The sequence below is a fragment of the Poecilia reticulata genome, linkage group LG5 (genome assembly GCF_000633615.1).
Source record: "Poecilia reticulata strain Guanapo linkage group LG5, Guppy_female_1.0+MT, whole genome shotgun sequence".
NCBI classification, from domain to species: domain Eukaryota; kingdom Metazoa; phylum Chordata; class Actinopteri; order Cyprinodontiformes; family Poeciliidae; genus Poecilia; species Poecilia reticulata.
Genome location: NC_024335.1, coordinates 23,616,063 through 23,632,229, shown reverse-complemented (window position 1 = coordinate 23,632,229; position 16,167 = coordinate 23,616,063). Strand labels below are relative to the sequence as shown.

The 16,167-nt window shown below is 36.6% G+C and overlaps 1 protein-coding gene across 1 annotated transcript in view; it reads right to left on the bottom strand.

Annotated features, from left to right (window-relative positions):
- Positions 1 to 11,772: 11,772 nt before the first annotated feature.
- Positions 11,773 to 16,167, bottom strand: part of rad18 (RAD18 E3 ubiquitin protein ligase) — a 34,879-nt gene continuing 30,484 nt past the window's right edge. Inside the window, exon 13 of the mRNA XM_008409848.1 lies at positions 11,773 to 12,000. Within this exon, the coding sequence (XP_008408070.1) occupies positions 11,913 to 12,000 (88 nt within the window). The 3' untranslated portion in view covers positions 11,773 to 11,912. The remainder of the gene's footprint in view (positions 12,001 to 16,167) is intronic.

Genomic DNA, 16,167 nt, shown 5'->3' with positions numbered 1-16,167 from the left:
CAGGCAAGATGTTTTAAGTTGCATTCAAGCAGATTACAATATTCAGAAACCCAGAAGAACAGAACAGATGGCAGATGAAGCTAGTGTAGAGAACACAAGCAATCATTTTGTTTTCTGGGCTTGGTTTTCACAAAACTGTCCAAATGGATTTGTGAGAACTGCTTGTAATTTGGTAAACTGTGTGCGCAGGTTTGTAAACAGACTTTATTTTATTAGAGACCAATGAGCGGAGCAGATTCTTTCTTTCTGGAAAGAAACATAATTACTGTCAGTCAGAAAAGAAGACAAGGAGACATTTACTAATGATTAAAATAAGTTACTTTCTGAAATTTAGAAATCACTTAATTGATGAGTTCCAAGAGGTTTTATTTTGATTGTGTTTGAAAATCAATTTATTCATTTTTTTTGCTGACGTGGCAGATCTGGCCAGGGAAACAGAAGGTGAAACAGCACCAGCTGTAAAATAACAAGCAACTTTACGTGTAAAATCATTACAATGTCACCAAAGTTATCTCAGATATTATTGATCATCTGTTCATGTAACACTGGGTTTTAACAGGGTATCTGATATTTTTTTTCTGTGATTTTGAAGAACTTTTCTTCTCAAGTACCACCCTTGTTTGACAATCCCAAAGCACTTCAAGGCAGCTACGTTTATTTCTGCAGCTCAAAGAGCAACTTGTCCAGAAATTTAGGTTTCATTATGTCATTATCTTTCAGTTTATGCAGTTTCATGAAATCTGTCATATAGGTATGGTTTGTTTTACAACTATTGACCCCAGAACTGAGGATACAGGAGGAGCTCCACTCATCCCATCTCACTCAATCAGAAATGTTCGATTTCTTCAACAGATCAAAACTGAAACTTTTGTATCTAAAATGTTGCATCAAAGGATTGTGTCAAAATAAAATCTCCTGCTTTTACTTTCTGTAACTGCGTCAGCTCTGACTAAATTGATAAATAAGTCGAAGTCAAATTCCAAAGTAGGTAATTATAAATTCGTCTTAAAACGTATAGAAATTCTATTTAAATCAAAAATAACCTTAAAACAGAATAATTCACTGGATTACACTGACAGTAGAAAAACAAAGTAATTCTAATTAAGCAATGTTGAGGTCAAAAATCTATATTTAAACAAAGTAATTGGGAGCTAATAATACATATACAAGCTTCTATATCAACAAGATATCACCACCGACTAGCCATGCAAACTTTACAGAAACAGAAAACAAATAATGGTTCAAGCACAAAAAGACTAAAGATTTTCTTAGCTGATAAATCCACATCTCACAAATAATAAAATCAGCAGGCTGCTGTGAACTGGAGGCCCAGCTCTTCCTCCAGTTAACCTTCTTTAAGGGCTCTTATCTCCTGCTCTGTGAGATAAGACCACAGGAATTTAGCACAACAGACGCAGCGCGCGGCTGATCCGCTGCCTTCTATGGTTACCTTCACACCAACGCCAACATCAGGCTCAACTGGCCTACAAGAGCTTTGGCCTCAGGCAAATGAAATACTACCAGTTCATTTTCCCACCACACATGACAACTGAATGAATCATGAAATCCCTTTTTCACAGCTGATGAATGAGATGGAGGACTCCAGCATCCGTTCCTCGTGACATCACGGTGTTGCTAAGAAACACCTCTGACTATAGGTAAAATAAGCATCATATCGAAAACTGCAGATTTTAAATCACTTACGAAGTACTGTAGGAAAAAAAATGAATATATATATATAGTGCGTGTGTAGGTAGGTGTAGTGCACAAAGAAACAAATTTTTATTGTCAGAGTTTGTGCACTGTCATAATGCTGAAATTAGTTTACCTTGGCATAATAGCTGGAATTAAAATAAAAGAGGAACCAGGGAAAACGGTGTACTAATCAACAGAGAATGAAATTATGAGGCTGCTGGAGATCACCAGCTGTGGTACAAATTGCAAATTTGTCATGTTCCCCCGCAGGCGTTGGAGACGGAAAGAGTATATTTTGTTTATTTCATTTTCAATGCCAATTCAAATTTGTGTTGTGCAAGTCTCACTATTATCTTATTTCCCACTCGCTCACAGCCAAGGCAAAGTGTCCTTTAATATATTCTATAAAGTTTAATGTCAACTAAACCAACACTGTTACAAATATCCCATCCAAATGTATCGATGTTTAGGTTTTTTAGGGGTTTTTTTGTTTCAGTCACAAACTTACTCTGTCTTATATGGAGAGGACTTGTGGTGGAATGAAAATGGTTTATGGTTGAAATATCTTTTATCTTTTATCTAGCAGCTGCAGGTCTTTAGACATGCTATACATCCTTCCCTTTTGCTATACAAAACAGACCAATCTTTGTAAGATTGACTAAATATCTGGACAAATGTCTGTCTTGTTTGCTCGGTTTATAGTCTGTCTGATGTGCTGTTGAAATCTTCACTGAAAAGTTGCATTTATATTCAGATAAAATTGTATATACATGTGGATTATCAGGTGACTTCTACAAGTCTTCTACTGGTTCCATAAAAGCAAATTCACAACACAACATATATTATCTCTCATTTTCTTTTAAGATTATTGCTCAGCATAAATTCATATTCTAATAAGGAAGCTGCATTTCTAGAATATCTCTTTTAGTTTACTCTAGTTTTTGCTCTGAGGCTGTAGTCTTGAAGGACAGAAGGAGCGATGCAGAGGCATTTAACTTATCTGTGCAACGTGGGCTGAAAGACATTTGTTTTTAATTTTCCAGACAAAAGGTCTCTCGAGTCATTACAGCGAGCTCTTCAAGGACCTATTCTCAATTCTTCAAGCTAAAGAGGCTATTAAAAAGAATTTGGCTTAGTAATTCAGTTTTAAAATCTGAATTAGATGCAGGGCACTTCGTGAGAAGACTCGAATATCCTACAATCAATCAATGGAGGTGCGACGCCGTCGCCCAGAAAAAAGAACAGATGTTTTACTTGCCTGGGAAATGCAATTCTGTGATGTCAGTGTTCACAAAAAACAACAATAGTTTGTGAAATAGCATTTAGGAGTTTGAATTTGGCATACAGTATAGTTCTGCTCCAACTGCTGCGCTTTCAGCAAGAAGACAATCATTTAAAATATAATCACGCACCATGTTAAACAAATGTGCGTCACTCCTCGAGTCAACACAGCTGTCTAACAATTTCATTCAAAGCGACAAAGCACAACCTTTGCTTATTTCTTGTTGTGCATCATGTAAAGCACCTTGAAATGCCTTGCTGCTGAAATGTGCTATACAAATAACATTTGATTGATTGATTGATCAACAAATGCACATCAAAACCTAAAAGTTCCTAATTATTTCAGCAGGATGGATTCTGAGCATTAACTTGGCTGTAAATGCAGAAAGGTAATGAGTTCATCTGTTCAAACCTGCACACACAAGCTGGCATATTAAACGTCTCCATGCTGGTAAAGTGTCTCCACTTGGTTTTGTGTCACCTAAATAGCAGGTTTTAATTACTTTGGGTTGTTGGGTTAATGGGGAATATTTAACAAAAGAAGAAATCTGTCGCCTCTCAAACCTGCAGCAGCAGACTAACAGTCTGATGAGCAAACTGCATATTTGAATCCAGCATCTGTCGGTTGGCACCGGATCCACGTAAACAAACGGATGTCCTTCTTCTCTTACCTAAAATGAAATTATACAAGCTTTTTATTTTTTTCCCATGCGGGATTGTAACTTGTACAGACTTTTATACAAAGTTGAAAAGAATTATATCATTGCATTTTTTTTAAAGGGATCAAAAGTTTTATCTTTTGAGCATAACAGCTCTTGCAGCGGTGTGAATGTAAATTAGGTACAGAGTTATGGTATGGTACCTTGTCACCTATCATGTCATTAGGTGACAAGGTGTTTCTAAACTCAGAGTTGGAAAACTTTTAGACAGAAATTATTACTCAGTGTTACCTTCAGAATCCATAAAACTTTTTTTGGCAAAAGTCGAATTTCTCTTGTCAAATAATTTAAAAAAGCATAAACCAATAATATCTGTACAAGTCATATATTTGGAAAATGGGATATTTTCCAAATACTCCTGATGATCCAACAGTTGATTTACTACAGGAAAATGTTATTGAAAACAGCACCTTACAAAAACATTAAGGATCCTTTTCCCCATTTTACAGCTATTTTTATGTACTCAGTTTATCTTTGCCTGCTACTAACAAGGGGTTGATCTGAAACATTTAAGTGTGACAAATAAATAAAAAAACCTTTAAGGGAGCAAATGCTTTCTCACAGCACTACATCAATTCCTAAGGAATACCAACAAAGACATTCACCTGATCTGAACCTTTTGCATCTAATTCATCATTTGTTTCACGCAATCTACTGAGCGTCAGGGAATCACTGGAAAACCACAGAGGGTGGGTTTTCACTGTGCTTGCCAACTTACTGGAAGTCCTGATTCATTCTGTATTATTGCATCCAATAAATCATCCTGCCAGTTGAACCCAGAGAACCAAAGCTTGGTTATTGCTCATACTTTGTGGCTTTTGTAGAAAATAACAATAGCACTTGAAAAATCTTTTGTGGTTTATCTATGCGGGGGTTTTTTATGTTGAGTTACATGTCCCTGATTTTTGAGAAAATGAAAATAGCAATCTAATCCTTTAAATGGCTGCAATTCAATCTGTGCTATTTCACCCTTTTCTTTTTACCTGCAAAAGTTGACCAATTTAGAAGATAAATGTGTGAACAGACTGATAAATCTTTCTAAAACATTAGACAAACTCCTTAGAAGAAGGTTCCTTCATTTGTTTTATTTCCTTTTAGCATAATCCAATTTCAGTTTAACTAAATATTTAAATTCAATATGACCAGTAACTATTTTATGATGTGGAAGGCAGGCAAAATTATGAGAATTAAAATTAAGTTATGAGAAACATTAATATTAGTGCTCCAGGTAAGAATATATTATTTACCTATTTAGTGATTGTGACTCATTTGAGTGAAACGTTTATTTTCTGTCTGCTTCATGTCTTTGTCTTGGCTGCTGGGATTTCACCAGAACATTTGACTGCCTTGATTTGAAAGAGATCTTAATGGTTTCCTTTTTTTTTCCTTTTTTTACTGTAAGGATGAAAATTAATGCAGCTCAGTTGCTGAAATCTTCTGCTTCATCTGAGCAGAGCAAATTAAACTGTTATTCATACTGAAAAGGAGGCTGATTATATAACCAAAGTTCAGTGAAGTTCAGAAAAAAAAAAAAAAACGGATCCAAAGAAAAATGTCGCTTTTCATGTTGATCCGATTTGGTCCGTCTAAAAGGCCTGAACAGCTGACGTAACCAATAAACTGGAGGGAAACGGAAAATAAATATTGCATCATTTCTGTGGATTTCAGATGTGGATGCTTGAGAACTGTTTTCACGTTGACATCAGATCAGAGTAGTTTCAAAATGTCTCATTTGCATTCACGGCTCAGCGTATAGATATGATGGTTCGGCATTTGTGTTTATGCATATTCTATCAACAGTATTCACTAAATTAACCACTGTATGCAAAATGTGCACATTGCAGCAATATACTGAGCAAAATAAAAATGAAATCATCATTTGAAAACAAGCTTGTCGCTCACAAGTTTAGCTGTACATGATGGTCGATTTTGATTTTATTGCTGGGCTGCACTGGCAGCTAGTTGCACTGCTGGCTGATATCAAGAAGGTCCTCGGTTTGAATCCTAGTTTGGGGTCTTTGTGCATGGCGTTTCATGCTCTCTCAAGGATTGGAGCTGGTAAATGGCTTCCTCCCATAGTCCAAAAACATGACTATTAACAGGTCTCTCTAAATTGTTCTTGGGTATGAGTGTGTACATAATTATTTGTTCTGTTTGTATTGTCCTATGATGGACTGGTGTCTTGCTCTTGTCCATGGAGACAGGCAACCTCGCCGCTACCCTGAAGTGAATACAGATGATGGAGGGAGTTGTGATTACAACTTTCAATCAAACTTGCAATCAACCTACAATGTCTGATTGCAGTTTCATTTGCACATGATAAATTAACCTACAGAAGCTTCAGTTTTTGTGACAGATCAACGCAAAGTACTGCTCAACTGTGAATTGCTATGTACAAAACTTGGTTCTTCAACTTTTTTACAAATAAAAATCTGATAAGAAAATTAATTTGTAATCATCCTCTTTCAGTTGTTTATTCTTAAATAAAACCCAGTGCAAAAAAGTCACCTAATTCCCTGTGCGTGTAATTTGATCCCAATATCCAAATGTGCTATGAAGACCTCAGAGGTTTGTTGGAGAACATTAGAGAACAAACAGCATCATGAAGACACAGCAGAAAAGTCTAATTAGATATCACAGATAATCTCTCAAATTCAGTTCATTTTTGGATTTTTTTTTATTTAGTGTGCTTTCCCATAGACAAAATCTCTACATACTGCATAATGAACAGTACACTATCAATTAATTTTTCTTCTCAAACAGATACTAATAATAGAGCATGTGGTTTACAGGTATAAAATTTTCTTGAGCCAATGTTGGGCTGTGTAGCGGCCACAGAAAATACAAAGGAAAATGTTTTGGTCTTTTTAACTTTTGTAAAAAAAAAAAAAAAAAGGCAAAAAACTAACATGTTAAATAATACACTAAAGAATTTATATTCCAAAAGAGTGGCAGCTGTAATTGCTGTGAAAAGCCTTTTCACAAACAAATCAGGAGGCTGATTTTGATTTTTTTCATCAAAATTTTAGATTTTTGTTTGTTAAAAACTTTTGTTAAAATGTTTTCTTTCAACTTCAGCAATATGCAGTGTTTGTGTTGGTCTATCAGAATAAAACAGATCTAAGGTTATTGCTAAGTGCTAAGCTCATGGGTTGTAAGTGATGTTGCCAGACTGACAGATTAACCACCATGCTGCAGCTCTTTTCATGTGTTCATTTGTGCTCAGCTGCACATCCCTCGGATCATGAACACAATATTTCAAACCTAATAACTGCACATTAATTTTTCTATTAAAATCATAGTATGTAGCATTGTTAATATAGTTAATCTTGCTTTTTATATTTAGTTTTTTTACATTTTGGAACCTTAGTGTGTACTTAAATATATCTGGTGTTGCTGTTGCACCTGAATTTTCCCTCTGTGGGACAATAAAGCCCCTTTCTATTCCATCTTTATTGAAAGGTTCTGCTTCAGCTTGTGTCTCTTAATGGATGGACAAACAGCATGTAATTATGGGATGCCTTTGTGACCAAGATACAGCCATCAAATGATGGCCTTTGATTGCATTGTGAGTGAAGTTCAAAGGATGCTGCAGCATTATTGTAAGTAAATGGGATCTGCATCGTGCAGACTGCTGGTACCATCCATGTCTACCAGACAACAAACATATAGGAAGTAAGAAGTGGTCCACTGACCAATCAGTGCAGCACTTGTACTCTTGTGGAAAAAAGTAAAAGGAATAACAAATAAAACCAAAAACATTAGAATGATCAGAAAACAAGAAAATTGAAATGCTTTGTTAAAAATGAAAATACTTCAAGAAATTATAGGCAGCAAGAAAAAACACCAAATAGCAGATTGTCATAATCAAACATTATAGATACAAAGTGTTTTGCTTGTGTTTACAGAGTTTTCGTCGTGGTCTGCAAAAAAGGCCCAAACTGCACTTCATAGATTACAAGTCTGCGCTGATTATTCAGCTGATTGGTTTGAAATGGAATTTGAGACAGATGCTCAGTCTTGTTTTGAGATAAGCCAAATATGCTACAAGGCAAACATGATGCAAATGTGTTGATGGTGATGTAGATAAATTAGAGACCAAGCCTGCACAATGAACAAGTCCTACAGTTTTTCTTTCCCAGACAGAAAATATCTCTCTTCAGGTTGGACTTTGGGTCTTAACTATGCTTAGAAGTTCAGTGTACAACACATAAAATACTAAGACAAATTTAAGGTTAGCTTTTTATTTTTACACTATTTTAAGAAATGTAATTTTTTTTATTTGCATTTGCATATGCTTTTATTTTTATGCGAACTTAGCTCTTTGCACTCCTGAGATTTCCCCAAAAGTAAAATTATTTACCGTTAAAAATTAATATTGTCCCATTACCAATAAAGTTTTTTTTCTTCTCTCATTTACCAGGCAGCCCTGTGGACATTTGGGATTTTATTTCTATTACTATACATAATCTGACTGAACATTTATTCCATGCTATATTAAAAGCTTGGAAATAATTTTACTTTTGAGAAAAGAAAATGAAAAGTCCTAATTTCGCATTTATTGTGGTTTTTATGACCTTTAAAATCTTGACCCAGGGCAAGTTACGCTCATACAGTTACGCTGTTTAAATCTGTATGTTTATATTTATAAATGAATTACTTAATGTCATATTTTGGAGTTTGGAGTGTTAGCTTTTTGCCATCTTTAAATATTAATTTAAACCGTGTGGACTATTTTAAAAACAAGGCTCATTTTATCATGAACATCTTTAAAAAGGGACTTTCACTAAGGTGAAACGTGGACATCTTAACGTGGCTCCCGCTCGTAATACGTACACAGCCAGACCCATACAAATAATTCAAATTGCTGACAGGTAACAGTAAATGAAAAATAAAATAAAAATCATGGGCCATAAATTTTCAACAAAAGTTGTGGTCAAGCAAAGCTGTCCAACAAATCAACTGTGATGTGCGTTTTGCATCACTGTGCAGCTGGAACAACCAGTTGTGCCAATACTTTCACTGGTGATTTGAGGTGTAGTTAAATATTTCTGAGGTACCACTAATTATTCTATTCACGGGTTAATACCAGTGGCAACGGCAGTGAAACAGTGCCACATCGCTTCACTACTGTACTGAACAAGTGGAACATTGTTTTTAGGTTTTGTCACTTCCTGCGATTTGGTTTGCAACTATAAATTTCAGTTTAGCTTGAAGGATAAAACTAACACGTTAAACAAAACATCCCCCGGGTTGCCCCCCGAACCGGGCCGGATGGGGGCCTGGGTCTGGAGGTGCCAGGGAGGGAGGAATGGTTTCAAGTCGCTTAAATGACTGATTATAGACGGAAAGAGTGCGCCCTCACCTGTTGAGAAAGGTGTATTTAATGTTAAAGTCAACAGTTTCAGGCTGTTATAACAGGACAGTTATCAAAAACACAAATCCAATGGTTTTGGACTGGATAAAGCAGGTAAACATTATGCTTTAGAACAGCTAAAGCATAATGAACCATACCGAAGATTTATGGACTTTGCTTTAAACTCTGGCTCAGGCCTGGAAACCAACCAGTTTCACAAATTCTGCCAATTATTGTGATTAAAAAAAGGCAGCCAAGATTTTGCCAGACACTTGCTTTTTGAATTCTTGTTTTTAGCTTTTTTTAAAGAAAAGTTGTGTAATTGTTCCAAATTGGAAAAAAAAGTTAAATTAAATAATTAAAAAATCCTTAAATGATAATATTTATGCCCTTAATGAATGGATTTAAACTTTTCTGCAGTAAGAATTCACACAGAGGGGTTCATCAGGGTCATCATAAGAAATATTTTTCTTTTCCAAACATTTTTGCTAGAGGGTGAAAGCAGAAATTCCTGTTTTGCTTCAAGCTGTCAAAACGTATGTATATACAGATTTGAACAGTGTGCAATTTGTTGTTTCCAACTATGACATAAAATGATATCTTGGAGGTTTAATTTCAAATTTCAAGCCAAAGTAAACAGTGCAAAAGAGAATAGTCAGCACAACAAAGAAAACATCTACCTCATTCCTAATTCCAGAGGGAAAACATATTCATGTCCAACTCAAGGAAAAAAAAGCAACAGTGTCTTTCCTTTTTTCTTAGCTCGAGGAAATTATAAACCCGTAAACCAGGTTTACTGTGTGCAGAAAGCAGCTGTTTTCTATGAAGATGGGTGGGTTAAAAATGCTGAAAAAGATTCATTGATCAGTTATCACCGAGTTCCTTTAAATCAAGATTAAAAACCCATCTGTTTAGTTACTTTTGGACCATAATAAATGGAACATTGACCAACATATTTGATGTGTATTGACTATTTTAGCAATGGCACTTGACAAAATGTCTGTTACTGGTTTTCACTGTTGAAGGTATGATGCGCTTTTGTTTTTATGTTTTCATGATGTAAAACACTTTTAACTTCCTTTTTGCTGAAACGTGCAATAAAAATTAACTTGACTGACTGATTATCTCAAAGACTTGACTGCGGTTGTTACTTTAAGGTGTGGCTAAACCAGTTCCCAGGTTACGGGCAATTGCTTTTTCCAGTCAGTTCCATATAGATTTGGATTTTACCTCCTCCATAATAAACACCTTAATTTAAACAATGGATTTTGTATGAACTTACATCATCTTTGTCTGGCGTTTACACTTGCTTGAGGATCTTATACCCTTAGGTGTGGCAAACAAATAAAAAAAAGAAATCACAAATGTGGCATACTCTTATTCTCAGCCCTGTTTACAGTCTGAGCTTAAAGAAAGATCTTGCAGATGAGTGAAAGAACTCTGCTCTGAGGATTATTGATCTCCCGACTCATACTGAATCCTCACCAAGACAAAGATTGGTCACCCTTTCTTTGAAAGCAACGAAGGGGGGGTCAAGGTTCTCACGAAAAGCTGAAGTTTGAGTGTATATAATGCGTGTTTAGACACTGTAGACCAGAGATTTATGAGACTTATGTTGGACGAGTGATAAGATGTCCTCTTCACCAATACCACCCAGACGCAGACAGATAAGGTGACTTTGACACAGATGCACTCTATGGATCTCTCCCAAGCAGTGAGCCATGTTGGATTGATGAGATCTCCTCCTGCTTCACAGCTGGTCAAATCGAACCTTTATCAAAAGCAATTTAGTCTCGACTTGTGGATTTCACTGAAGAGTTAGTGCGTCTTAAAACAGCAAAGACAAAATGTACAACAGTGCAGGAAGAAACGACTCACTAGCAATAGGAATGAGGACTGTGGGGTTTGTTCCTTGTTCATATTAAGAGCCCACAGATATTTTCGTGTCTGCTTTATCTGAGGAGAATCACAGCAGTCTGATCGGCCATATGCCTGACTGCAGGCTAGCTCTGTTTTCAATCAGGGTCGGCTCCCAGAGGATTTCCTGCCAAATCTCCAGTGCACGCACTCATAAACACTCCCTCCGCTTCTTAAGTGTTTACACTCTGCCTTGTCCTAACTTGGGGTTTCCACAAGCGTGGCGTTTATTGAATTAAACCAACCCTAGTTTCTTCCCGTTCAATAAAAACAATCAATTTCAAAAGGTGCAGATTTGCTGTAAACTTTCAAATTGCAGATGGCACTGAAACTGCGTTCGGCGCAGCTCCTCTGTGGAGTTTTAAAAACATGTGGGAGACCTAGAAGATGGAGGTCAAAGATTAGCAAACAGACTGACATTCAGCAATTCAATGCAAGAAAGAAAAAAAAATGGAAATGTGCCTTTTGGAAAAATACTTAGTGTTCCTTCAGTTTTATTTGGGTTTAGGCTGCAATTTACAGTGGTATAAACTATGGATTAAATGGGGGAAGAAAAAAACTACTTCAGTGGAATAAAACTTCACCAGAAATCTTTTATTTCCAGAGGAAAAAACAGCTGGGACCAGAGACGTCTTAAATTTGCATGAGTCTAATCTTTAACCAGCGTTGCGTCGATTTGAAGCAACAAACTAAACCTGCAGCACTTAAAAAGTATTTCCACTTCAAGTGTGTTTCCACAGCTCCCGTTTTGAATAAACAGTGAAATACAAATATTACCTCAATACTAAACACATGACAACAAAATATGATAAAATGCGATAGAATTTATTTCAAAGTAATTACAAAGTAAACCATAACATATGAACAGGAAGGAAATCTTTGAAAAGTGCTAATACTTTCAAATGAATGAGAACTTCACTAACACTGCGTCTTGGCCCGACCCTTCATGTTTTACGCTGCCGTTTTCCCGTGTCGGGTGACATTTCTGTGTTGCTGGACGGTCGCTTCTTTGCTGAAGACGTCACCATGTCTCTGTGAAAGAACACAATCCAAGAGGGACAGGTTGTTTTATTTAGAAAAAAGACATAAGTGAAATGATATAGAGCAGCACAAACTTTAATGTGTTTCATTTGGGGTTCAGGGTAAATAACCAACGCAAAGTAGTTTAGAAATGTGAAGAAAATAAAAATTATAAAAATGATAGTTTTCAAAATGTTTAATGAAAGAAAGAAAACCTTAAAGTATTGCTATTTGTACTTTGTCTTTGAGTAAATATTTTGGAGGAACCCTTTTGGCTGCTATTACAGCTGCGAGTTTTTTTGGGCATCTTTGTTTTCAAGACAATTAAATTTCTCCCCATTTTTCTTTGTAAAATAGCTCAAGCTCATTCAGATTGGAGAAAGAATCAGTTTTGAAAAATCAGTTCTCAAGCCACAGATTATCAAGCGGTTTTGTCACCATTGTGGACAACATTTTCAATGCATCTGCATCTAGATCTTTGAACCACTGCATAAAAGCCACATTAGTTTCACAATTCCCAACCCGACCTTAGCTTGATTAAAATAATTCTTCAAAATGAACTATGTTTTGCAGCTTTAGCACCAACATTTCATTGATGCAGACCAAATAAATGTACAGAAAAGTACATTTTTGATGTGACTTTTGACATTTTAAAATAAATTGTAGAATATTAGACAGCCTAAACAAGAAACATTTTTTCTATCTTTATAGTGTGGCACGTTTCCTGTTCACTAACTGTGCACCTCAATGAACACTTGCCTCTTAGCCTTTGAACACAATCAGTACCACAAAAGATCAAGGCAATAGATTTCCTGGTAGCCCTTCTTATCAGTTGTCAGGGTTCAGAAGTGTCCTACAGCCTTAATGGTTGTGATTTAAGTTAGCTCAATAAAAAATGCAGTAAGAGACTTTCTAAATCTGTCACTTGCTTTTCTTGCGTTTTAATCACTTCAGAGAATCAGTTTTTCTCTGCAGACCATTGCCTTTTCAATAGTTTAGGTTTAACAAGCGTATCAACGTAATTAGGATGCAAAGCGGATGGACAAGTGTAAGACAAATAAAGGTTCTGCCTTCAGTCTCCCCATGTTCATTTAGTTAATTAACGCTAAAAGCTCATTTACTTTGATTAAATATAGTACAGATTCTGCAGACTGTTTGACTACAGGAGAAACAAAGGAATATGGAAAACCTGTTCGACAAATCACTCGGCCGCAAAAGACATAAACACTAAGTTTTCTTCAGCAACTGACAATTCTCCGCTATGTTTCCTCACCTTTTTTGAACTGCTTCACATGCTTGGCATGGGCCAAACCCTGAACGTATTTAGCATGTTTTGTGGATTATGATGTCATGTAACGTATGTGGTAATTGTCTTTGGCTTTTGATGCACCACTGTTGCTTGTAGTGCATTTATTTTTGGCAGAAAGTTTAAGCGTTACCACGTTACTTCATTTAGGTGGAGCAAGTACATTCTTGGCATGAGCCACAGTTTCATTTATTTTAATCAACAGGTAATGATTGCCCAATCGTTTAGGGCTGAGGTTCAACATTCTCGCACCCAAGAAGCAAAGGGATAACGACTGGATGGGAGCCCGCTTTCAAAACAATACGAAAACTGGCAATTCGCCAAGCAACAACAGAGTCAGCTGGGGGGAATCATGTGAGTGTGTGTTGAAATTCATAGAGATAAACCAGTCTCAGTTCAGGTGACTGAAGTAAAAAAACAATACTCTTCAGCAAGACATGATGGCGGCTCCTGAGATCAAAACCACTGCTCTAGGCAGCACACCTGAGTGATGAAATAATTAGCCAAATTAATCATATAGTGATCCGACTATCCTTCCATTGGACCCATTTCAAGCATTCCTCATACAATAGTGAGTGAACCTTCATCCCTGTAGAAGGAGTGTCTGCATGGTAAGTGATGAAGAAATGTTATAATAAACTCTGCAGCGATATTATAGTAGACCTTAGCTAATTTTATCATGTTATCAGGCATAACATGATAACACATCTTAATGAGTTTCAGATATTAAGTAGCAAGTGAACATTATGTCCCTAATGTTTATCTGTAAGAAGTGAAAATGAGAAAACGTAAGGGTATGAGTGAATCTAACAAGGGGCTATTTGTGATCGGTTACTGAATAGTCAGAACGTCTCCAAAGTGACAGCTCTAGTGGGGTGTTCAAGGTCAGTAGAGGGCAAAATTTTTCAACAGTAGTGCAAGAAAAGGCTTGTGGTAAACTAGTGACAGGCTGATCAATACACAAAGTAGTGAAGAATGATCTACTCCAATTCACCAGATGAGCTGCTATTGCTCAAACTGCTGAATCAATCAATCAAAGCTTATTGTATAGCACATTTCTGCAACAACGCAGTTCAAAGTGACCTAACATCATGAAGTTAAAGTTGATTTTCATATAAAGGTGTCAGAATGCAAAGAGCATCACATCTGGTTTCACTCAAACTGGACTCTTTGACTTCCCTGGCCCAAAACGCAACATTCAACACATTTTAGAAATGATAAAATAAAATTTCCATATCTGAATAGTAATTTTGCGGGTGAATGTAAGATTTTTGCAAAGTCTAACTAATCAAGACAAAAAACAACAAGTAAAACTGCTTCTGATTACATAGAGAAGTGAAGTTCACAACACTGGGAATCTTAAAACGACTAACCTTCATATTTCTTTGCTAAAATAAAAGAAATTAGGAATTTTATAAGAATAAAACTATTTTCCAGCGGCATAACATATACACTGTGAGGAAATCTTAAGAGTTATTTGCTTAACTTGCTTTTATGCACTTTTACCTGCTCAATCAAATTCTATTGTCAGGAGACACATGTGGACCTGGCATCCATTGCCTTTAAATAAGAGTTTTTCTGATTTTCCTTACCAGGTCCATGCAATGAGGGTCCCCGGGGGGCTCCGAAGCCCAGTGGCTGCGTCAAGTTACAGATCTATTACTAGCTCAACCTTGACTTTCACCAATCTTTTCCTAAAAGAAATCTTCAGATAAAATCGCATAGAAAACCACAAGGGACCCATAAAAGCAGTGTTTCACTTATTGAGTCCCTTTCAGCTGCACATGAGGGGTGCTCTGTGTAGCTGATTCTATTATAGATGTATACAGAACCCCCCCAGCCTTATGTAATGTATTTAAACCCTTTTCTTTCAGTTCTCTGGATGAGAAAAACAAGAGAAAAACAATTCCGGCGAAGGAATTTTCGTCAGAACACCAGGTGTTAGCGGTAAAAGCATCCAAGTGGAGAGCGTTACCGGTGGGTCAAAGGCATAGGACGGAGCTAAAGCTGTATTTCATAAAAAGAAAATTCCTTTTCCGGATGGTTTCAAAAGCACTCTTTAAATCATGAGTCTATAAAACCGATGAAGCATTCCAAGATCCACAGTACTGGTCAATTATGAGTGCATACTGGTCATATGTATAATGGAACTCGTTGAAACAAACCTAAAATCCACAAAACAGCTTTGCTATCTCAACATCAAACAGCAGCACGGCCAACCCCCGAGGAAGACGTGACGGAACAGTGTGTGTGCGCTGAAAACAACACCGCCCCGCTAATACGAGGATATGATTCAGTGTCCTTGATCGTGGTTCGCAAGTGAATGAGCTCCAGGTCGGTGCAGTTATTTATTTGTGTCCTTTGGGGGTGAGCAGATGTGTGACGGTCTTATTGCACTGTCAAAATTGTTTGATTGAAATGACAGCAGTCTAGCAGGAATATAAATGATAAAAAAAATACATATCAATGTATTGAGAGGAATAAACAGAGCTGTCAGTCAGAAGAAAGCTCGGTGATTATTTGACCATGAAGACGCATGATTTTTTACATCAACATAACTGATTATTTAAAGTAGATAAGTGAATAAAATAATGTTTTTTAAAAAATGGCTGTCGCAAGAAGATGAATATGAAGACCGAAAACCTGTCCACTATTTTGCAACAACCTGTTGACAGGCGTGACTTGTCAGGTTACAGTGAAGCTCGAGGACTCTGTATGGGAAGCTGGGGATCTACAAAGCTTTCAGTCTGCCAGGCTCCGAGTGGGTCGCAAATCAGTTGGGCTGCAAAGGGGCAACATGCATTCAATGACTGAAGCTACTGAAAAAGCCACAAGGTAGCTTTAGATAATGAGAGCAAACTTGACTTGTGGCT